Genomic DNA, 25,016 nt, shown 5'->3' on the forward strand with positions numbered 1-25,016 from the left:
AATAGGCATGGGAACAAGATTCTCAGCTCCAGTACAAAGGGTAGACATAAAGATTTGAAAACCAAATTATTTCTGTCTCCAACTCAAAACTATAGTCATTTCACAATCTGTCTTCTGAGTCTTCTTATCAAAACCTCACCAGAAAATGGGTGAATAAGAGCAATTCATTGGCTTTCCTTCAGTCCACTGGAAATTCTCATGTGAAGGGAGTTTAACTGTATGTTTTGAGCACTAAATTGAGAAAATAAGCACCTTTAATAAAGCAGAATTGCTAAATAGAATTGCCAGTTTAACAAAACAATTTTGTAACAAAGACCTTACTCTTCTACACTATTTCCCAATCCTTGTACTGTATATAATCTAGACTTTTACATAATATGTATTTTTCTCCTTTTTGCAATTTGATCACTTAAGAATTGTTTTTGTTTGGTTCCTTTTTCCTCGTCTCCTTTCCTTGTCCTGCTTCTTCCTTTTGATTGTTCTGTCTCTTTCTTGTTACCTCATTTTGCCCTTCTCTTTTGCCCTTCTCAAATTTTTCTTCCTGGTATCTTTTCTTTATTTCATCTCCTCTCCTCAATCCCTCTCCCATTGGCAATTCTAAGAGATATCAATTCTTTATCAGTCTATAACGGAGCTGACTGAAAAAATCGCTGTGCCTTTGCCTTCGTGTTCCCTTCTGGCAATTTTTTTTGCTATAATAATAATAATAGTTATGGTATTTGTTAAGAGCTTATTATGCACCAGGCACTCTACTAAGCACGGGTGGATACAAGCAAATGTGTTGGACACAGTCTCTGTTCCATGTGAGACTCACGTCTAAATCCCCATTTTTATAGAGGAGGTGACTGAGGCACAGAGAAGTGATTTGCCCAAAGTCTGGCTTGTCCTTTGCTCTCAAAATTCACCCATGTGTGTATGCCCCTGAAAAAGACAATGCAGAACCCACAGTCCTGGCCTTATAAAAAGGCTGCTTCTTGCTTTTTTGTCATGTTTGCAGTGTCTGGCATTGTATTCTGTTTTGCCTTCTCATATCTTCCAAAGCTTTGTTTGAATGGAGTTAGTATTTTCTTGATAGTAGTTACCTCATGCTGCGCAGTCCTCTGGAGTCGACTCCCTGTTTCCAGCTGAGATGTGGCATTTATATCAGAATAAATATACATATGTATATATGTATATAAATATATAACTATAATTCTATTTATTCTGATGGTTTTGACAACTGTCTACATGTTTTGTTTTGTTGTCTGTCTCCCCCTTCTAGACTGTGAGCCCGTTGTTGGGTAGGGACTGTCTCTATATGTTGCTGACTTGTACTTCCCAAGTGCTTAGTACAGTGCTCTGCACCCAGTAAGCACTCAATAAATACGATTGAATGAATGAATGAATTTATATCCTTTAAATATTTCCTCTCTACTTTTTACTTTTGATATCCCATTTCAAGTCTCCATATAGCCGCTGTTTGAGATTCTGCTGTCACTCATTTCCCTCCAGACTGTAGGCTCCTTGTCCACCAAATCTGCTATATTGTACTTAGTCAAGCTGTTAGTACAGTGCTCTTTACACCATAACTGCTCAGTGCATACAATCGATTGATCAATTGATTCCTCTCATGTCGCACCTAGTGTAGCCATGTTAAGGTGAGCATAGTTTTGATGCTAGGAGACTGACTTTGCTCTAGAACTTCTGTCAGTCCATCAACCGATCATATTTATTGAGTGCTTACAGTGGGCATAGCACTGTATTCACAGATTGGGAGAGCACAATCTAACAATAAACAGACATATTCTCTGCCCATATTGTTCGAGATCTTATCTTACCACTTGAGTATGGCCCTGTTAGTGCTGCTGGTGGAACTGCTTAAGGAGCTGGAGGTGGCGTTTGAGTGGATTCCAGGTCTCACTGCTGTAGAGAAGGTTGGATGACATTATGACTCTGGAGACCTTTACTTTTGTCTGGAGCTTGATACCACACCTCCGCCATTCATTCATTCATTCAATCGTATTTATTGAGCTCTTACTATGTGTAGAACACTGTACTAAGTGCTTGGGAAGTACAAGTTGGACACACTCTGACACTCTTACTAAGGATAGGTTGGCTTTCTTAATTTGGATTTCTCCTCTGTTATTTATCATTGTGCCATTGATCAATCAATCACTGGCATTTTTTGAGTGCCTACTGCTTGCAGGGTACAGAATTAAGTACTTGGGAGAGTATAATACAACAGAGTTGGTAGACATGATCCATGCCCATAGAGATTATATGGAAGTGTTTACCTACATAATAATAATGATGATGATGGCATTTATTAAGTGCTTACTATGTACGAAGTACTGTTCTAAGCGCTGGGGAGGTTACAAAGTGATCAGGTTGTCCCACATGGGGCTCACAGTCTTCATCCCCGTTTTACAGATGAGGTAACTGAGGCCCAGAGAAGTGAAGTGACTTGCCCAAAGTCACACAGCTTACAAGTGTTGGAGCCAGGATTTGAACCCATGACCTCTGACTCCAAAGTCTGTGCTCTTTCCACTGAGCCACGCCAATATATGTGGATGGCTATATGCAATACTGATACATCACTCTAGATTGTAAGCTCGTTATGGGCAGGGAATGAATCTGCTAATTCTGTTGTATCATACTGTCCCAAATGCTTAGTACAGTGCTTTGCACATAGTAAGCACTCAAAAAAATACCATTGATTGATTAGTCTCAGTTTTCTTTAGAGTCATTGTCATACCTTAGCACCTCATTGATTCAATGAAATGGTTTACAACCATTTCCATTCCTTCTCCTTTGTGGGCCTCTAGATGACAGTCATCCCAGTGCAGTGATTCCTGAACAACTGTTTCTGGGATTTTTTGGATGATTTTGAGATCTGTTGAGCTGGAAGAGTTTTCCAGAGATGCAGAAGCATATTCTTACCCTGCATCCAGATCTCTTCTTATATCCTTTAGCCTGAATCCATAGAATAAGTTGAAACAGTGTAATCAACTGCTTCATAGAATAAATTGAAGCAACATGGCCTACTGGAAAGCACACAGGCCTGGGAGTCAGAGGATCTAGTTCTAATCCCCGCTCCACCTCTTGCCTGTGTGATCTTGGGCAAGTCATTTGCCTTCTCAGTGCCTCAGTTTCCTCCTTGTAAAATGGGGATTAAATACCCATTCTCCCACCTTTTAGACTACAACTCTCATGTTCAACAGGGATTGTGCCCAAGTATTGTACTCTCCCGCCTCTAGACTGTAAATTTTTTGTGGTCAGGGATTGTGTCTGATATTGTGGTATTGTACTCTCCCAAGTGCTTAGTACAGTGCTCTGCACACAGTAAGCACTCAATAAATAAGGTTGAATGAATGAATGAATGAAATAATAATAATAATAATAATTATGGTATTTGTTAAGTGCTTACTATGTGCAAAGCACTGTTCTAAATTCTGGGGGGATACAAGGTGATTAGGTTGTCCCACGTGGTGCTCACAGTCTTAATCCCCATTTTACTGATGAGGGAACTGAGGCTCAGAGAAGTTAAGTGACTTGCCCAAGGTCACACAGCTGACAAGCGGCATAGCTGGGATACGAACCCACGACCTCTGACTCCCAAGCCCAGGCTCTTTCCACTGAGCCACGCTGCTTCTCTATTACAGTACTTATTACAGTGGTCTGCACACAGTAAACAATAAATATGATTAATTGATTGACTATTTGCTCTTTCAACTCAAGTTCAATCTTCTGTCAAATCCGGCTGGGCCTTCTTATGCAACAAACATTTGGGTCCCAGCCCTTTCTTCTCCACCAGGTTACCACCCTGGCACTAGCTGTGGTAATAGTGTGACTAGACTGCAGTTTCAGCCTTTTTCTGGTCTCCCCGCCTCCCCTCTTACAGGTTTTCTTCTTGAAGTATCATTTGTCACACATCTCCCCGCTCTTCCAAACCCTCCACCCCATCTTTCTACATCGAACAAACAGCGTCCTCAAAAGATGCTTCAAGGCACTCTACCAACTAGCTCCACCTGACCTATCTATTCTCCTCCTCATTCCTTAACTGACTTTCTTTGTTCCCTTCCAACTGACCATCTAAACTTTGCCTCAGTCTTGAATCTCCATTGTGTGTTTTGGTGGCACGTCACCAATCTGTGTCAGTCCTCTCTGTCACCCTCAGCTCTTTATTGTTCCATGTCTTGTTAGACATAGAAAAAAAAAAACAGTGTTCAGGTCAAATAGATCAATTTTGGGTAACCACATTAAACGAGGAAGAAAAGGTGGTGAAAAAATGTAGGTTGACAGTGGAAAGAACATGAGCCTGGAAGTCAGATCACCTGGGTTCTAATCCTAGATCTACCAATTGCTTGCTATGTGACCTTGTACAAGTCACCTAACTTCTTAGAACAGTGCTCAGCACTTAGAACAGTGCTTTGCACATAGTAAGCGCTTAATAAATGCCATTATTATTATTCTCTGCACTTCAGTTTCCTCAATTGTAAAATAGGTATTAAATGCCTGTTCTCCCTCCTATTTAGACTGTGAGCCCCAGATGGGACTGAGATTGATTAATTTATGAGATTAACTGAATAAAAGAAGAGGCCTGGGAGTCAGAGTAATAATAATAATAATAATAATAATAATAATAATAATAATAATGGCATTTATTAAGCGCTTACTATGCGCAAAGCACTATTCTAAGTGCCGGGAAGGTTACAAGGAGATGGACATGGATTTTATTCCCTGCTCTGCCACTTGCCTGCTGGGTGACCTTGACAAGTTGTTTAACCTCTCTGTGCCTCAATTACCAGAACTGTAAAATGGGGATTAAAACTATGTGCTCCATGTATAACATATTTATTACTCTATTTATTTATTCATTTATTTATTTTACTTGTACATTTCTATCCTACTTATTTTATTTTGTTGGTATGTTTGGTTCTGTTCTCTGTCTCCCCCTTTTAGACTGTGAGCCCACTGTTGGGTAGGGACTATGTGATGCCAATTTGTACTTCCCAAGCGCTTAGTACAGTGCTCTGCACATAGTAAGTGCTCAATAAATACGATTGATTGATTGATTGATGTAGAACATGGACTGTGTCCAGCCTGACTAGCTTGTATCTACCCCACCTCTTAGAACAGGGCCCAGCACATAGTAAGAACTTCACAAATACCATTTAAAAATACCCAAAAAACTTGTATCTACCCCATTGCATAGAACAGTCCTTGACTCATAGTAAATGCTTAACAAATGTACTACTACTACTAATAATAAAAATAGTAGAGTGAGGGGATGATAAAGGGAAAGGTAGGGTGGGGTATGGGGAAGGAGAATAAACCAAGAGATAGAGAGGGAGATAAAATATCATAGAATTTGTAACTGATATTATTTCAGGGACCCTATTAAATGTTTGATTAAAGAACAACTGATCATTAGAGATGGGATTTTTTAATTGAAATATTTTCATGGTTCTGTGTAAAAATGTGAAAATACAGTCAGTATATTTAGAATGTATTTACTTTGTATGCCGTGTTCAAGCATAGCAAATGTAATCTGAATTATCAATCACTCTGCATTCCATCCATAATTCATTAGATACCATAAGCTGATTTTGGAATCAGCCTTCATGTGAATGGGCAAAAATGAAATTTATAATCCTCTATTCAAGTTTTAAATTATTTTAGAACAACTGTTGTCTAAAACTTCCTAAAATTTTCATTCAGTAGAACATAGAATTGTATATATTATTTTAGTAAACTAATATGTAGTAAACCTAGCTTGTCACAAGTGCTCTTTGTCACAGGAAAATTGAAAATCAAGAATATTTGTTTAGGGCATGAAAAATGGTTTCTGACAGCTAATCAAGCTATTATGTAATATTGCTTTGATCTCTAACTTCAAGATAAATTCAAAGAAAGTATTTTTAAGAACATGTTTCACAGAGGAATGATCAAGAAATGGATGAAATGGGTAGTAGATTGATCACTATTGTTTTTCAGTCTTTGTCAATCTGCTTTATAACTGATGCACTGAAACATTGAAATTGATACTGTTCTATGGTATTTGTTAAGCACTTATAAGCTCTGGAGTAGAAACAAACTAATCAACTTGGACCCAATCCATGTCATACATGGAGCTAAAACCAAATTGGAACTGGCAGCATATGATAGCCTTATAGGGGCAGTAAAATCAAATCCAACTTATTGAAAAATGAATTGTAGTAGAAAATGTCTCAGGATAGACCTGAGAACATTTCATGTGAAAATTATGATGGACTGAAAACTATGAAATGGTTAGTTATTTATGGAGAATAGGTATAATGATGGTATTTGTTAAGTATATATTATGTGCCAAGCACTGAACTAAACCCTCTCAGGGTTGCATCTGGAGAGTTTCCAGTAGTCTACCAGTCTCGGCTACAGGAGGGAATATCAAGCAGAGGAATATCTATTCCATTCCTTGCTAGGGCAGTGGCTAGTGAGTAGAAGGCAGTCTGCTAAGTGAAAACTCACCTGTGCTGGGCAGTGGCAGCATGGGAGAGAGTCAAAGATGGAGACTCAAATTTACTGAATGGAAAAAGGCAGTATTTTTACCAAAAAAACTCTATGGATATGAAAACTCTATGGATACACTACCAGAACGATTGCAGATGGAGGTGGGGCATTCAGGGAGAAATGTGTCCATGGCATCACTATGGGTCAGAGGCGACTCGACAGTATAAGACAAGACAAGACTGAACTAAGCTCTGGGGTACATATGCAACTATCAGGTCATATAAGAAGTATTGTGACCTAATTGAAAGAGGGCAGGCCTGGGAGTCAGTGTACCTGAGTTCTAATCCCAACTCCGCCACTTATCTGCTGCGTGGCTTTGGGCAAGTCAGTTAACTTCTCTGTGCTCAGTTACCTCATCTGTAAAATGGGGATTAAGATCGTGAGCCCCAGGTGGAACAGGGACTGTGCCCAATCTAATTAACCTGTATCTACCCCAGCGCTTAATACAGTGCCTGGAGCATAGTAAGTGCTTAACAAATACCATTAAATAATTAAATAAATAATCCATTGAATGTAGCCCCTGCATGAGTCTCACAGCTCAATGGGGAGAGAGCAGGTGTTTAATTACCATTTTATAGATGAGGAAACTGAGGCACAGAGAAGTTAAATGATTTTCCCAACATTACCTTGGGGGCAAATGGCAGAGTCTGGATTATAACCCAGGTCACCTAACTCCCAGGCCTGTGCTCTTTCTAAGGTGCATTTCAGTTGATAGAGGGGAATGCTCTGCAGTTGAATGGGCCTTTGACTGATCTTTTACACCATCTCATAGGCAGAACAAAGAATAACAGGCAGAAGATTAATAGGTCTCACTGTATACAAGATCTTGTTTGGTATCTCAATCGGTAACCATGATAATCCTTGAATGTTTTCATCGTATTGCCTTCAAACTTCCCATCGTATAGTTGAAATATTGAATTATTCTCATTTTTGAAAGATGGATTACAACGTTGCGTCATTTAACTGGAATGTTTTCAGGTCCGGTACTGGGCCAGTCAAGACAGAGAGGATGCTGCTCAGAGAGTGCAAGTCACAAGTCAGGACTATTCCGCGAAACTGGAAAACCTGCTGCCCAACACACAGTACAGCATCGAGGTTTGTGCCTACAATAGCGCAGGCTATGGGCCACCCAGCGAGATGATTGAGGCCGTCACGAAGAAAGCACGTGAGTAAAGTCGTTTTCCTTCTGGTTGTAGCCAAAAGTCGTTAATCACAGTAATAGCATTTACTAAGTCCTTAGTGGGTGCAGAGCACTGTACTGAGCGGTTGGAAAAGAGTACACAAGTGGAAAGTAGATCCTTCCTTCAGTCTCCACTTCCTGAAATCAGACTTTATATTGTCCTTTATAGTCTTCTCATCGTTTCCTTCTTGAGATAATTCTCTAATCCTTTGATATGCCAAGAGGTTCACTGAGTGGCTTTTGTCCTACTTGAATCCGGTCAAAGCATTATTTTGTTATACCCATTTCAGGAGTCAAATTTCACATAAAATCCCTTTTCAAAGACATCTTTTTTCAAGGGATTCAGACAGGATCAATTAAACATTTTTTTATAATTCCACGACAGGGTGGTTCATTTTTCACTGTGGCCCGTTATTCAGGTAAAACCCTTCAAGGTGAAATATCAGATGGCTTTTTAAAATGCTTTCGGGACAATCTGTCTTCCGTATCAAATTACTACTACTACTACTACTACTACTATTACTAATAATAGTGGTATTTGTAAAGTGCTTACTATGTGCCAGGACCTGTACTAAGCGCTGGGTGTGAATACAAGCAAATCAGGTTGGACACAGTCCCTGTCCCACATGGGGCTCACAGTCTTAATCCCCATTTTCCAGAGGAGATAACTAAGACACGGAGAAGTGAAGCGACTTGCCCAAGGTCACACAGCAGACAAGAGGCAGAGCCGGGATCAGAACCCATGACCTTCTGACTCCTCAGGCCCATGCTCTATCCACTACACCATGCTGCTTCTAGGTTACCTGCTGGCAAGCAAATGGGAGGCGATAGGGGAGAGGGAGGCGGAACTTTCCCTGAAGCTGGGGAAGAAGGAACCCAGACTGATGGCAGGAGCAAGAGTGGTTTCCTCTGAAACCAAAGCATGTGGCTGAATCTGGAGCTGATCCCTTCCACAGAGGGGACCCCAGTCTGGGTCGATCAATCAATCAATCGATCAATCAATCAATCAATCGTATTTATTGAGCGCTTACTGTGTGCAGAGCACTGTACTAAGCGATTTGGAAGTACAAGTTGGCAACATATAGAGACAGTCCCTACCCAACAGTGGGCTCACAGTCTGAAAGGTCGATGCACTTCTGGTTCTCTGGGTTGGTTGTGGAGAGCTACTGCTTCGGCCTCCCCTGATGCCATGCTCAGAGCTGCAGCAGGGGAGAGGAGGAAGCCGGAGAGCTGCTGTCGCGTGGCCTAGTAGATAGAGCACAAGCCCAGGAGTCAGAAGTACAGTTCCTCCACTTGTATGCTGTCTGATCGTGGGCAAGTCACTTCACTTCTCTGTGACTCAGTTACCTCATCTGGAGAATGGGGATTAATACTCTGAGGCCTATGTGGGACTAGAACCAGTCAACTACACTCGCTGCCTCAAATTCCTCAATGCCAACTCTCTCCTTAACTCCCTCCAATCTGGCTTCCCTCCCCTACGCTCCACCAAATCTGACCTCTCAAAGGTCACCAATGACCTCCTTCTTGCCAAATCCAATGGCTCCTACTCTATCCTAATCCTCCTCAACCTCTCAGCTGCCTTCGACACTGTGGACCACCCCCTTCTCCTCAACACGCTATCCAACCTTGGTTTCACAGACTCCATCCTCTCCTGGTTCTCCTCTTATCTCTCCATTCATTCTCAGTCTCCTTTGAAGGCTCCTCCTCCCCCTCCCATCCCCTTACTGTGATTCCTCAAGGGTCAGTTCTTGATCCTCTTCTGTTCTCTATCTACACTCACTCCCTTGGTGAACTCATTTGCTCCCACGGCTTCAACTATCATCTCTATGCTGATGACACCCAAATCTACATCTCCGTCCCTACTCTCTCTCCCTTCCTCCAGGCTCGCGTTTCCTCCTGCCTACAGGACATCACCATCTGGATGCCTGCCTGCCACCTAAAACTCAATATGTCCAAGACAGAATTCCTTATCTTCCCTCCCAAACCCTGTCCTCTCCCTGACTTTCCCGTCACTGTAGACAGCACTACCATCCTTCCCGTCTCACAAGCCCGCAACCTTGGTGTCATCCTCGACTCCACTCTCTCGTTCACCCCACACATCCAATCTGTCACCAAAACCTGCCAGTCTCACCTCCACAACAACGCCAAAATCCACCCTTTCCTCTCCATCCAAACTGCCACCCTGCTGGTTCAATCTCCCATCCTATCCCAGCTGGATTAATGCATCAGCCTCTTTTCTGATCTCCCATCCTCCTGTCTCTCCCCGCTTCAGTCTATACTTCACTCTGCTGCCCGTATTATCTTTGTACAGAAACGCTCTGAGCTTGTCACTCCCCTCCTCAAAATTTTCCGGTGGTTACCTGTCAACCTACGAATCAAGCAAAAACTCCTCACTCTTGGCTTCAAGGCTCTCCATCACCTCGTCCCCTCCTACCTCACCTCCCTTCTCTCTTCTACAGCCCAGCCTGCACCATCCGCTCCTCTGCCGCCAACCTCCTCACTGTGCCTCATTCTCGCCTGTCCTGCCATCGACCCCGGGCCCATGCCCTTCCCCTGGCCTGGAATGCCCTCCCTCCAGAAATCCACCAAGCTAGCTCTCTTCCTCCCTTCATAGCCCTTCTGAGAGCTCAACTCCTCCAGGAGGCCTTCCCAGACTGAGCCCCCATTTTCCTCTCCTTCTTCCCATGACCCTTGCCCTACCTCCTTTCCCTCCCCACACCACTTGCATATATTTGTCCAGATTTATTACTCTATTTTACTTGTACATATTTACTATTCTATTTATTTTGCTAATGAGTTGCATATAGCTATAATTCTATTTGTTCTGATGATTTTGACACCTGTCTACATGTTTTGTTTTGTTGTCTGTCTCCCCCCGCTAGACTGTGAGCCCGTTGTTGGGTAGAGACCATCTCTATATGTTGCTGACTTGTACTTCCCAAGCGCTTAGTACAGTGCTCTGCACACAGCGCTCAATAAATATGATTGATTGAATGAATGAATGACAGGGACTGTGTCCAATCTGGCTAGCTTGTGTTCTACCCCATCGCTTAGTACAGAGTCTGGCACATAGGAAGCACTTAACAAATACCAAAAAAAAAAAAGAGAAATCTTCCTTCAGTAGATATGACTGGTCAGGGAGAAGTGGTCACAGGTATTCTTTTTATTTAAAAATAAAGCTTACGGACTTGTAAGACGGGGAGGATGATGGCTCTGTGTGCAGTGATAGGAAAGTCATGAGGAGGACAGGGTTTGAGTGGGAAGATAAAGAGTTCTGTTTTGGACATGTTAAGTTTGAGGTGGTGGCAGGACACCCAAGTAGAGATGTCCGGGAGGCAAGAGGAAATGGGAGACTTCAGAGAAGGAAAGAGGTCAGGGATGTAAATTCGTGGGCAGGGAATGTGTCTACTAACTCTGTTGTATTATACTCTTCCAAGTGCTTAGTTCAGTGCTCTGCACACAGTAAGCACTCAGTAAATACTGTTGATTGATTGTTTGATGGAGATGTTTGTTGTCTGTCTCCCCTTTCTAGACTGTGAACCCGTTGTTGGCTAGGGACCATCTCTATATGCTGCCGACTTATACTTCCCAAGCGCTTAGTACAGTGCTCTGCACAAAGTAAGCGCTCAATAAATATGATTGAATGAATGAATGAATGTAGATTTGAGAATCATCCACAGAGAAGTGGCACTTGAAAAGCAACAGAGCAAATGAGTTCTCCAAGGGAGTGGGCATAATTGGAGATTAGTATAATAATAAGAATAAGAATAATTAACCATGTTTGTATGTGTTCCTTGTTGTGAGCTTATCAATTGAAGTTTGAAAAATAAAAACTAAAAAAATAAAATCTCATTGTATTTACTGTCATACATTCCATTCTAGATAGTTTGGGCCATATATCTCACTTCTTTTAGTTATGTAGGAGTAACTGGTAAATTCACTGTTCATGTTGTGGATTCGGTCTTAAAATTTAATTTTTTTCCTTCCTCTTCCACTTTCAGAACAGAAATCACATTTTTCAAGACAGTTTATGAAATTTCCTCTGCCACTAAATTGTTTGTTGGTTTTCCAGCTCCCAGCCAGCCTCCGAGAATTATCAGTTCCATAAGGTCTGGTTCACGCTACATCATCACCTGGGATCATGTTATATCTCTGTCAAACGAATCTGCCGTACAAGGATACAAGGTACACTTACAGATATTATTCGAGTTTAGGTGTGTTGTTTGTCTCATCATGGCCCAGTGGAAAGAGCCCGGGCTTGGGAGTCAGAGGTCATGGGTTCTAATCCTCGCTCTGCCCCTTGTCTGCTGTGTGACCTTGGGCAAGTCACTTAAGTTCTCTGAGCCATAGTGACCTCATCTGTAAAATTTGGATGAAGACTGTGAGCCCACCGTGGGACAACCTGATCACCTTCTATCCCCCCCAACACTTAGAACAGTGGTTTGCACATAGTAAGCACTTAACAAATGCTATTATTATTATTATTATATAGGCCTCAGTTCCCTTATCTATAAAATAGGGATAAGGACTGTGAGCCCCACGAGGGACAACCTGACAACCTTGTATCCCCCCCAGCACTTAGAACAGTGCTTTGCACATAGTAAGCGCTTAACAAATACCATCATTATCATTATTATTGTTATTCACATTTAAATTCCTGCTATTAGGAGGAAATGCACAGTGTTCCTGAATAAATCAAGTCTTACCTTTAGTTTTATTTAAAATCTTCAGTCTACCATGAAGTAACTGAGATTTCCCAATGACGTAATGTTTCTTCATTCATTTAAAAGTATTTATTGAGCACTTACTGTGTGCAGAACACTGCACTAAGCACTTCGGAGAGTACAGTCTAGCAATAAACAAACACATTCTCTTCCCACAATGGGCTTCCAGTCTAGTGGAAGAACACTAATTTGGGAGTCAAGAAACCTGGTTCTAATCCCAGCTCGGCCACTTGCATGCTGTGTGACTAGAGCAAGTCAAGTGGCATCTCTGTGCCTAGATTTTCTCATCTGTAAAAACGGGGATATCTGTTCTTCCTCTCTGTTTAACTCTAAGCCCCATATGGGATAGGAGTTATGTCCAATCTGTTCATATATTATCTACCCCAGTGGTTAATACAGTGCTAAACCATAATAAGGGTTTAGCAAATTTCATAATTATTATTATTGAGAAAGATCCCAAGAACGCTTTCACTTATAAAATTAGAGAGAATATCTATCTAGAGACACATAGTAAGCGCTTAAAAAAAACCATCATTAAATATTGAATAGAAGAGGCTTTCTGTATATAATTAGAGTAGTAGTTGCAGTAACAGTATTTATTAAGTGCTTACTGTGTACAGAGTACTGTATTAAGCACTGGGAAGAAGTACACAGTTGGGAATTAGACACAGACCCTGTCCCACAAGAGACTCAAAATCCATGAAAAAAGGTTTGGGAGGGGATTGGAGACAGACACATTGAGAGCAATGAAACCTGAAAACATTAAAATAGTAATATACCAAATAATTCAATAGGGAGCTATGGCTAGAGAAGTAGAATTACTCCTTGTGATTCAGGGCCCACACCAGTGGCTGCACAGCCACTAGTTTTCAATCAATCAGTGGTATTTATGGAGCCCTTATGAGGTGCAGAGCACTACACTAAGCACTGGAAGAGTACAGCACAACTGAATTAGCAGACACATTCCGTATCCGTAATGAGCTTACAGTCTAGAGAGTAGGGGTGATGAGGGCTAAGTCGGGGAAGTCCTCTTGGAGATATGATTTTTAAAAGGCCTTGAATGTGGGAAGAATGATGGTCCGTTGGATATGAATCAATCGATAAATGGTATTTATTGAATGCTTGCTATGTACAGAGCACTGAATGTAGAATCCTCTAGACTGTAAGCTCATTGTGGGCAGGGAATGTGTCTGTTATATTGTACTCTCCCAAGTGCCAAGTCCAGTGCTCTGCACACAGTAAGTGCTCAAGAAATACGATTGAATGAATTGAGTGAATGAATGAATCAATCAATCGTATTTATTGAGCGCTTACTGTGTGCAGAGCACTGTACTAAGCGCTTGGGAAGTACAAGTTGGCAACACATAGACACGGTCCCTACCCGACAGTGGGCTCACAGTCTGGAAGGGGGAGACAGAGAAAAAACAAAACATATTAACAAAATAAAATAAATAGAATAGATATGTACAAGTAAAATAAATAAATAAATAGAGTAATAGAATGAATGCCCTGCGCATAGTAAGCACTCAATAAATACAGTTGACTGACTGGACTAAACGCTTGGGAGCTTTCCCAAGGTTATTTTAGGGCTCAGACTGCAGGTGCCATTCTGTTTCGTGCCAGGGAGGTAAAAAGTAGGATGGGATGGAGTCTCCTCCGTGGTGTGGAGAGGAGTCAGGGCCAGCCTTGGGTGGTGGGAAGGGAAGGTTGTTTGCTTGGCTGAGGTGAAGGGGTCTGAGAGCGGGCAGGCAGTCGAGGCTGGAAAAGCCTATTGTTTTGTTCTACTCTGGAGATCCAGAGGGGCCAAGCAAGCAGAGCAGTGGCATCATGCTTAGTGGGAAGAGCATGGTCTAGGGAGTCAGAGGACCTGGGTTCTAATCCCGTTGGGCAAGTCACTTCAATTCTCCATGCTTCAGTTACCTCCTCTGTAAAATGGGGATTAAGAATGTGAGCCCCATGTGCGACAGGAGCTGTGTCCAACCCAGTTTGCTTGTATCTACACCAGTGATCACAACAGTGCTTGGCACATAGTAAGCACCCAACATATTCCATCATCATGATTATTATTATTAGCTTGTGCCAGGCCCAACACACACGAAATGTTCCAGGGGCAGGCAGAGAGTTCCTCAGCTGCAGTAGGAGGGGCAGCAGTGATTACGGTGCACAGACTATGCATTTCACTCAGCTGCAATGGAAGAGTGAAATGGAGAAATAGAGAAGCAGTGTGGCTCAGTGGAAAGAGCACGGGCTTTGGAGGCAGAGGTCATGGGTTCAAATCCCAGCTCCACCAATTGTCAGCTGTGTGACTTTGGGAAAGTCACTTAACTTCTCTGTGCCTCAGTGACCTCATCTGTAAAATGGGGATGAAGACTGTGAGCCCCCCGTGGGACAACCTGATCACCTTGTAACCTCCCCAGTGCTTAGAACAGTGCTTTGCACATAGTAAACGCTTAATACATGCTATTATTGTTATTATTATTATTGAATGTGAACCTGTTCACCTTGTATCCTCCCCAGCGCTTAGAACAGTGCTTTGCACATAGTAAGCGCTTCATAAATGCCATTATTATTATTATTATTATTATTAGTGGATAGAAGAGCACAGGCCTGGGAGTCAGTAGGACCTGGGTTCCAGTCCCACCACTTGTCTGCTGTGTGACCTTGAGCAAGACACTTACCTTCTCTTAGCTTCAGTTACCTCATCTTTAAAACGGGGATTAAGACTGTGAGCCCCATGTGGGACAGGGACTGTGTCCAACCCGATTTGCTTATATCTACCCCAGCACTTAGAACAGTGCTTGATGCATAGAAAGTGCTTAACAAATACCACAAAAAAGGAGTGTTACAATAGTTTTGATCAGTAAGGGAATTGCTCTGAAGAATAGTGTTGTAGTAATAGGATGAGAAACTCAATCAGTGGTATTTTTTGAGCACTTAATATGTGAGAGCACTGTTCTAAGCGCTTGGGGGAGTACAATACTTTACATCAGTGTTTGGGTGGGTGGGGATAAAATTACAGTTTTACCCACTTTGTGTTGGGAAGTCTTCAATGAATTAAATTTCCTCCTGTAAGTCATTAAAATGGAAAAAAATATTTCTGTATATCCCAAGATTAATGTTATACTTACTGTGAGCCCTCAACTCAGAGGCAAATTAACACACCAAAACTTGGACTGTAATATAGGGAACCTTCTAAACTTTTTCCGGTGTATGGTAAGTTGTTTTTTTCTTTCTTTGTGGAATGTATCCTTTAGTGAAATATACTCATTCGTGCTTCCATGTGGGAGAACAATACAAATGAGTTGTCAACCAGTATTACCGGACCATTAAGAATAAAAGAAACTCAACATTTTCTTTCAGCTACAAATAACTTTTATACATTTTATACTTAAATATATTTTCATTCAATGAGGAAAATGAGGTTATTTCCCTGTTGATAGATCATAGCTTTGATTCACACTACAATGCCATTTGGTTAATGTGATATATCTTGGCCCATTCTAAGGTACTCTACAGACCCGATGGACAACATGATGGCACCTTGATTTCAACTGGTTCACATTCAATAGAGGTCCCAATCCCCAGGGATGGACAATATGTCGTGGAGATTCGAGCACACAGTGAAGGAGGAGATGGAGTGGTATCTCAAATTAAGATTTCAGGTAGGCCTTTGATTTCATATATGCCAGAATTTTTAAAACTTAAAAGGGAACGAATTCAAGAAAAATTAACCAAAACTTTGAGAGAAGGATAAACACTAATAGATTTATTTGAAGACCAAATCCATTCTTTCAATTAGATTTATAGTCTCTTGGTGCCTCACTAGAACGTTGGCATTTCCTAGTTTACCCCACTCCAGTTTACATCATGATGGGACTGTGCCATGGGGTTTGCCTCTGGTTGTAGAAGCACTGTACTTCTCTCGCATAATTTGTGCTTGGCCTCACTCACGGGGGATTCTTGGTTTCCTTACCCTCGATCCCCCATTCAAAGCAGATTTGATGAGGTTACTGTTGGTTCTTCAGGGACCCCTAAGATTTCCAAGGGTCTTCTCCAAAGTTCTAGAGTGATTATGTCCTAATGGACCTAAAGCCCTACTGGAGTATTGTAGGCCACTGCCCTTCACAATTGTCTAAAGTACCTGGGGTCAAAACTGAGATAACAGTGATAACAGTGACCTGGTAGCCCAGATCAGTCTGGCTAGATTGTGAGATGAGCCAAAGAGGACCAGATTTCTCCTGTGAACACACTGAGTTAAAGGTATAAAGGTATGTAACAGCTTGAATGTTCCCTCCTTTTATCCATCTCTCTCTTTATTTTTTTAAAAATTCAATTAAAATATGGATGTTCATTTGCTAATAACTAAATTGGACATTTTTGAAAACAACTGTTTTTTTTTACAGCCAAGTAAGTTCATTCCACATAGCTTTTATTCTGGGTAAGACGAGCCAAACTTCTTTAACACCGAGCACCTGGATCTTTAATGTCTCTGACTAGCTATTGATCAAACTGTGTTTTAGAAAGTGTACAATAATCTAAATACAATCTTGATTTTCTTTTCACTGCTTCTGTCTGTTAACCAGCATTTAGTACTTGGTCAACCTTTCACTATATCATGAATGGATGAGCTTTGCAATTTACTCTTCTATACCGGTGTTTCTCAAACTAGGACGATGACCCACAAAGCAGGCAACAGGCAGTCATGTGGGAGGGGAAGTGGCTCGGAATATTTTGAAGACAACAACTGATATCTGGGAATTGTTCCTCATTAATTTGGCATGATTGGTGGCTGCTTTGACATCGGCATGCTGACATTCTCTTCATTTACGCCCTCCCACTCTTCTCCTGGAGCAGTGTCAGTTGGCTGGAAATTGGAAACTATTAAGGAAGCAGAGTCCTGGTTCCCCAAATCCCAGATTATTAACAGTATATGTACTAACTTTGCATTTTCAGAGTAGGATAAAATCATTGTGGAATTTGTTAGGCACTTACCATGTGCCAGACACTGTACTAACTTCTGGGGTAATTCAATTTAATCATAATTATTTAGTGCTTACTGTCTGCAAAGCACTGTACTAAGTACTTGGAAGAGTACAATACAACAATAAATGGACACATTCCCTGCCCACAATGAGCTTACAGTCTAGAGGAGAAGACAGTATGACTAAATAAATCAATAAATTGCAGCTATGTACACAAGAGCCATGGGGGTGGGAGAAGAAATGAATAAAGAGAGCAAGTCAGGGTGACTCAGATGGGAGTGGGAGAAGAGGAAAGGAAGGCTTCGTCAGGGAAAGCCTCTTGGATGAGATGTGCCTTCAATAAGGCTTTGAAGTGGGGAGAGTAATTGTCTTTTGGGGAGATACAAGATACTCAGGTGGGACAGTCCATGTCATACATGGGGCTCACAGACTTAATCCCCATTTTGTACATGAGGTAACAGCACAGAGAATTGAAGTGACTTGCCCAAGGTCACACAGCAGACAAGGGACAGAATTGGAATTAGACCCCAGGTTCTGCACACTTAATGTGTGCAGAGTACTGTACTTAGTGCTTTGAAGAATACAGGAGAATAGTCGTGATCCCTGCTCTCAAGAAAAGGAGGCGGAGATTTGTGGGGGATGGGGAATGGAAGGAAAGAGGCTTTCCATTCATTCATTCATTCATTCAGTTGTATTTATTGAGCTCTTACTGTGTGCAGAGCAGGAGCCAGTAGATTGGAAAGGCACTATTCTTGATCTTTTCAGTCCTGATTCTAAACTCAGATCTTGTCAGACAACTGGGAAGAGAAAGCCTGTAGTCTAACTCAGAGCTGTGGAGGTCATCAACCCCATTTCTGCCATCTCCAGCCAAATTGCTACCAGGATGATCCAAGCACCTATCATATCCCACCTTGACTATTGCATCAGCCTTCACTCTGACCTCCCTTCCTCCTACCTCTCTTGTCTCCAGTCCTTGCTTCCCACTGCTACCAGGATCATTTTTCTAAAAATAATGTTCAGTTCATTTCCCCCCAGTCCTCAAAAACCTTCAATGGCTGCCCACCCACCTCCACATTAAACAGAAGCTCCTTACCATTGACTTTAAGACACTCAATCAGCTCTCTCCTTCCTACCTTATTTCAGTGATCTAATACAACCCGACTGGCAAACTATGCTCTTGCAGCACCAGCCTACTCGCTGGATTTAAGAATTCGCTATCTTGCCACCAATCCCTTGTTTAGGTCCTCTCTCTGGCCTGGAACTCTCTCCCCTTTCATATTTCACAGACCAGCACCCTTCCCGACATCAAAGCCATCCTCCAAATCTTTTTCAAGAGCCTTTCCCTGACTAACCCCTGATTTCCCCTTCTCTCTATCTCCTTTCTGTGGTATCTGTGTACTTAGCCCTCTAACCCTTAAGCCCTTGATAGTCACTTCACCATTAGTCTCACAACACTGATAATAGTAACGATAACTGAGGTTTTTGTTAAGCGCTTATTATGTGCCAAGCACTGTACTAAGCATTGAGGTAGATACAAGATATTAATAATAATAATGATGGTATTTGTTAAGCGGTTACTATGTGCCAAGCACTGTTCTAAGCGCTGGGGTAGATGCAAGGTAATCAGGTTATCCCACGTGGGGCTCACAGTCTTAATCCCCATTTTACAGATGAGGTAACTGAGGCACAGAGAAGTTAAGTGACTTGACCAAAGTCTCACAGTTGATAAGTGGCAGAGCCAGGATTAGAATCCATGACCCCTGACTCCCGAGCCTGTGCTCTTTCCATTAGGCCACGCTGCTTCTCTAATCAGCTAGTCTAATCTAATCTGCTAATCTAAAATAATCAGGTACCACATGGGGCTCACAGTCTAAGTAAGACTGGAAACCCTATCTTCATAACCTTATGTTCTGCCATTTTCCCTGTTATTTATTCAATGCTTAACCCCACCTCTAGACTGTAAGTTTTTTGTGGTTAGGGATCATATCTGCCAACTCAATGGTATTATACTCTCCCAAGAGTTTAGTGCAGTGCTGCGCCTCACAGTAAGCGCTCAATGAATACCATCGATTGATTGATTGATAGGGTTGGTACCTGTGATCAGCAGGGTGATAGTAACAAAGAATAAAGGGCTGCTTTCTCATCTTGCCCAGCATTCTACCCAGTTTTCATTGGATCTCATAATCACTATCTTCATCTACCACTCCATGCCCTTTCTTTCATCCTCCGCTGAATGCCTCACTTCCTCCCACCTCTCTCCCATAGCTCCGATCGTGCAATCAAAAATTAAGTGGAATAGGATTTGCACTCCAAGGGTGAGTAGCAAAATTGGAAATCACTAGCTACTTCCCTTTTGCTTTTCCATGATGTCTACTTTTAACTGTAAATCTCCGTCTGACTTGCCCGCTTCCACCCCCTTCTCCAGGCTTCCATCTCCCATCTCTCTTCTCTTTCTTCCAAATTCTAGCTCTAAACATTATTTTGGGGGAGTAAATCATTCACAAAAGATGAAAAGATAATATTGGCTGTAGACTAGAGGATAAACTGTGAGAATTACCGCATGAAACATTTGAGAAGCACTGCTGTATACTGAGACACCGCAAGTCAATTACAGGCTGCAATGGCTGATTTTAATCTCAAGGCTAATAAGTTTTCTAACTTTTAAAAATGTTTGAATATAATCTTTTTAGTCTGCTTTTTAGACTGCTGTATCTTGTCATAATGGAAAATATTAATGTAATCATTTTATTCATTTCAACTGCTACTCTTAATCCAAATCAAATGCATATATGCTATGAATACTAGTACTTGACCTCATTAAGCAAAATGGGCTATTTCAATTCTTCTGATTTTACAAATATCAAAAGTTATTTCTGCCTCATAGGCCTGTAGGTAAAAATATTTTCTTAATCTTCTAAACTTGGTTTTATGTAATAATAATAAGATAATGGTATCTATTAAGCACTTACTATGTGCAAAGCACTGTTCTAAGTGCTGGGGGGATACAAGGTGATCAGGTTGTCCCACGTGGGGCTCACAGTCTTAATCTCATTTTACAGATGAGGGAACTGAGGCACAGAGAAGTTACTATTTTCAAATTTCTAAATAAAGTTTAGTTGTAAAACTTAGTGTTCTGAAGATCAAATTTACATATTATTTTAACTTGAGTAATATTTTATTCTGTGATTTTCCCTTTGTTCTTTTGTACCCTAAAGTTTTTCTCGTCATTTACTGAACATCATTCCAATTAATTCAGTATTTCTTTTAAGAAAAACATGCAATTATTGTACAAGAAAATAGAGTACACAGTATTTAATATCTTCTGTTTAGTTAGTGGAGCTTTGATCTACTAATAGCGTGGTCATTTTAATTTCAGTTGTTTCAAACTTCAAGCATTTGAAGTACATCCAAATGAAATTTTCAAGGCTTTTTATATCATTGAAAACACCTGGAATTTCATTTTATTTTCCTCAGCATGTCCCAAACATGTGGGTGTCAGGCATAACACATGCACTTCCTTATATTAAGACTTAAGTGTTTCAAATTTATCTAGCCTTTCAATACATGACAAGGCTACTATGTAGCATATCCTTCAGTGAATACTGCAGATTATAACTGCACACTTGTTTGATTATATTCAGTTTTCTACACTTTAGTGGCTTGAAAATATCTCATTTCTGAATAAGATAAAGCTTCAGTAATTCAGTCTTCAAGGAATATTGAAACAGCTGAATTGTAAAAGTGTTTTTACCCAGTGTCTCAGGAGAGTGTGTGTTTGTGTGTCTCAGTGTACGACAGTGGTTTGCTATGTGTGCTATTCCTTCTTTATCTTTCTTTTCCTGGTTTTTAAATCTTCCTGTGACAGGGGTGGATTCAAATGTCTCTTTTCTTTTTGACTAGCGGCTGCCTTTATATAGCTGCTGCTGCTTTGATATTAGATGAGGCTTTGTTAACTTTAGCTTCGTTGAAATCCTTTCTTCTGTATATTAAAATTTTCCTGACTTTGGTAGCCAGAAAGGGCCAAGAGTGGAAGTGGGGTATAAGCTCCAGTCCAAATGATCAAAGAGTCTGAATTAGTGGGAATGGAGTCAAAAGTATTACAGAGTGGTGAAATTTGGTACCAAGGATATTGCAGATATTTTTGACCTGCTCATCATAGCTGAATGACTAACTCATGGATATCTTTCCTTAAAAGAGATTTGCAGTCAGAAGTGAAATTTACATTTTAGAATTGTGCAAGACGATTTAGTCCCAGAGCATCAGATCATTATAATTTTAACCCCCAGGCTGCAAATAATATTTTCATGTGAGGGTTTAGCATCGTTTAGGTCCAGAGCGTTTGGATAAACTAATGGACTAATGATCCCTCTAGACCACTGTGGGCAGGGAATGTGTCTGCCAATTCTGTTGTATTGGACTCTCCCAAGAGTTTGGTACAGTGTTCTGAACATAGCAAGTGCTCAATAAATTACACTGATGATGATGATAGTCCATAATGGGTTACTAGAGGGAAAACTAATAATATGGAGAAAAAAGTTACAGATGTCAGATTGTACATTTCCCCATCGCAGTAACTGAAAGTCAGGGAGATCAACCACTTTGTGGTTTCTCCAAACATCCTGATAATATTTGTGGAAGATAGTAGTGGGTTCCTGGACAGACCATTGGTCTAACATAGTAATGGCATGTCATAAGTTATTCAGAAGGGTTTGTTGTTTTCTGCCTTGTCAAACTTTCTGATTCTTAAAACCCAAAAAGAGTGGTACAGTGGCCAAGTATTAAATCACAAGTGTATTCATTAGAAATGGATACTTATCAGTGGCACTCTGTAATCTTTAACTTTTCCCTTCATGAAAACAATTCTGAAATTTCTTCAGAGCATCTCCACATATGTTAGATGAAATTCAACACAGGAAAAATTTGTATTAAATAATAATAATATTTATGGTATTTGTTAAGCACTGCTTATGTGCCAGTCATGGTTCAGTCTTTTACTTTTTAGGACATAAGGATGTTTCCAGGAAAGTTTTTTTTTTTGCACATTTCAAGTTCACTTTAAGTCTCAGAGTGCATTTTAGCAAGGATATTCATTCAAAAATAAGTGCATACATATATATGTATGTGAATACTTTCATAGAAGTGATTTTCTGAAAGAAAAGAATTGCTGTGTTGAATGACTCAAACTGTGCTACTAAATAATTCCCCACAGTGAACATCTGAACTTGGAAGTAGCTTCCCAAGAATGTAACTGGCTACAGAGGAGCCCATGTTGATGCCCAGCTGAAGGCCCAATATCCAATAGAGCCACAACAGAGCTGCCCAGCCCCCAACATAGAAGCAGCGTGGCCTAATGGAGAGAACACAGTCCTGAGAGTCAGAGGACCTGGGTTCTAATCCTGGATCCACTACTTATCTGCTTGGGCAAGTCATTTAACATCTCTGGCCTCAGCTACCTCATCTGTAAAATGGGGATTTACACTGTAAGCCCCATGTGGGACATGGACCTGTGTCCAACCTCATTAACATGTATCTACCCCAGCGTTTAGTACAGTGCCTGGCACAGAGTATCTGCGTAACAAATACCATAAAGAAAACAAATGAGAAAATTCAGAGTCTCAGGAAGAGGCAGCAGTCAGAGAACAAGAAGGAGTCACAGCTGGAAAACAAAATTTCAAAAATTCTTCTTTTCATATCAGTGGTCACACTAGATGGCTGAAAATTACCCCTGCTTCTGTGCCGATATGTTCTAATCATCTTTAAGCTTTTAGAAGAATTGTAGATCTCTAAGTGTCCTTTTCCTCATGTATATAGAGTTGATGGTTAGGAACCATTCTATCCCACCTTGCCGAAAATGTACATTGTTTCTGTCCCAGAATCATTTATTTTGCCTTAATGATGGGAAATCCCTTAATCTCAAGAAATAAATACAGAAGCTGAAATTTTCCACTCAGCATTAATAAATTATTATCATTTCATGTGAATTTATGGCCAGAGCTTCTGGAAGTTGATGAGAGCTTCACCTGAAGATCAAAAGGGACTAGGAACAAAATCTCACAAGGGATATACTAAATCATCTCTTAAATCTGGGATTTCATCATGGGCATGTTATTTGATACGTGTCCAATACCACTAAAATGTGATGATACCAACAAGTACATAATCTGCACTGAAGAAGTTTGTTGGAGTGTTGCGACTGTATGACTGAGCATATATTAATATGCTGCTTCTTTCAAGCTTGGTAGATAGTTCTAGAATAACAATTTTACAAACAATGCAGATTTACCTCAATTTTACAGTGTATATTGCTCACCGTTTTTACCAAGCATACTAATACACATTTCATTTTTCTTGATGTTATCACCAATTATAACTCTGTCATACATTAACTGTTTACGGAGGCTGAGGGCTAATCAAGAGAGCAAATTTTCTTTCTAAAGAAAAGAAACTCCTATTTTGGGAAATAGCAAAGATTAATGATGCCGACAGAGGTGATGGAAGGATATGATGTTACATTGGAAGTCTTCAAAATAATTTTATCCAATTAGTTTACCTTTCTGACTGATTGTGGATACAGTAACTTGGTACTTTGGGACAATGACTGAATCAATCAATTGTATTTATGGAGCAATTACTGTGTGCAGAGCACTGTACTAAGCGCTTAAGAAAGTAGAATACAATAGAGTTAGTAGACGTGATCTTTGCCTTCAAGGAGCTAACAGTCTAATGGGAGCTTCACAAAGTTCATTCATTCAGTCGTATTTATTGAGCGCTTACTGTGTGCAGAGCACTGTACTAAGCACTTGGGAAGTACAAGTTGGCAACATATAGAGATGGTCCCTACACAACAGTGGGCTCACAGAATTCCCCCTAGTTTATCTTTGAAAAATTTCATAACTGAACTTTGGAAACATATCTTTCCATCGCCATCGGTGTGTGCACTTAGCCATAATGAAGTTCCCTAGGGCCACATCTACACAAGCAGATGTATTTAAAATCAAATTTGTTTCTTTTCACGCATAGTTTTACTCAGAGGCATCCAGATAAATCCAAAGGGCAATGTTTTCAGTCAAAAACATATCAGAACTGAACAGGGATGGGCCAGATGTGAAAACATCACTAAGAAGGTCATCCTTCTCCTTTGTGAGTCTTAGGGAGGGGAAGGAGAGGAAAGGATCTTGAGAAGCAGAAGTTCCTCCACATCTGTCTGTCACTCAAACATCTGGCTCTGAATAGCAGTGAGCTGGTTCCAAGCTCCAAGCAAGTGAGGAGATGTTCATAGGCACAATGCAGTCCAGATTGGCACAAGTGCCAATTGATTTTCCAGGTATCCCATGAACGAAGCTGACACTCAAGCTGGACAGCTGCCAGATTTTTTAAATGAACTGATCCATAGTCTTTGGTGTAGAGAAGTGTTTCCACATCAAAAAACAAGCCCATTTTCACAGATGTTTTTTATAATTTAGCTAATTGAAATGCCCAACCCTTTTTTCCCCAATAAAATATTCTCATGTTTGAAAACACTTGTATTTCCTCTCAACCTTTCAGTTCTTTGGAAAACCCAGCTAAAGTAACTTAAGTCCCTTTTTGAGACCTACAGCT

The 25,016-nt window shown here is 40.8% G+C and overlaps 1 protein-coding gene across 5 annotated transcripts in view; it reads left to right on the top strand.

Moving 5' to 3' along the window:
* Positions 1-25,016, top strand: part of CNTN1 (contactin 1) — a 520,093-nt gene that overhangs the window by 469,535 nt on the left and 25,542 nt on the right. For all 5 annotated transcript variants that reach the window (XM_038769914.1, XM_038769941.1, XM_038769948.1 and 2 more), the window contains 3 exons: positions 7,510-7,696; positions 11,784-11,896; positions 15,941-16,097. In XM_038769914.1, the coding sequence (XP_038625842.1) occupies positions 7,510-7,696; positions 11,784-11,896; positions 15,941-16,097 (457 nt within the window). The remainder of the gene's footprint in view (positions 1-7,509; positions 7,697-11,783; positions 11,897-15,940; positions 16,098-25,016) is intronic.

Source organism: Tachyglossus aculeatus, chromosome 2 (assembly GCF_015852505.1).
Source record: "Tachyglossus aculeatus isolate mTacAcu1 chromosome 2, mTacAcu1.pri, whole genome shotgun sequence".
Classification (NCBI taxonomy): Eukaryota; Metazoa; Chordata; class Mammalia; order Monotremata; family Tachyglossidae; genus Tachyglossus; species Tachyglossus aculeatus.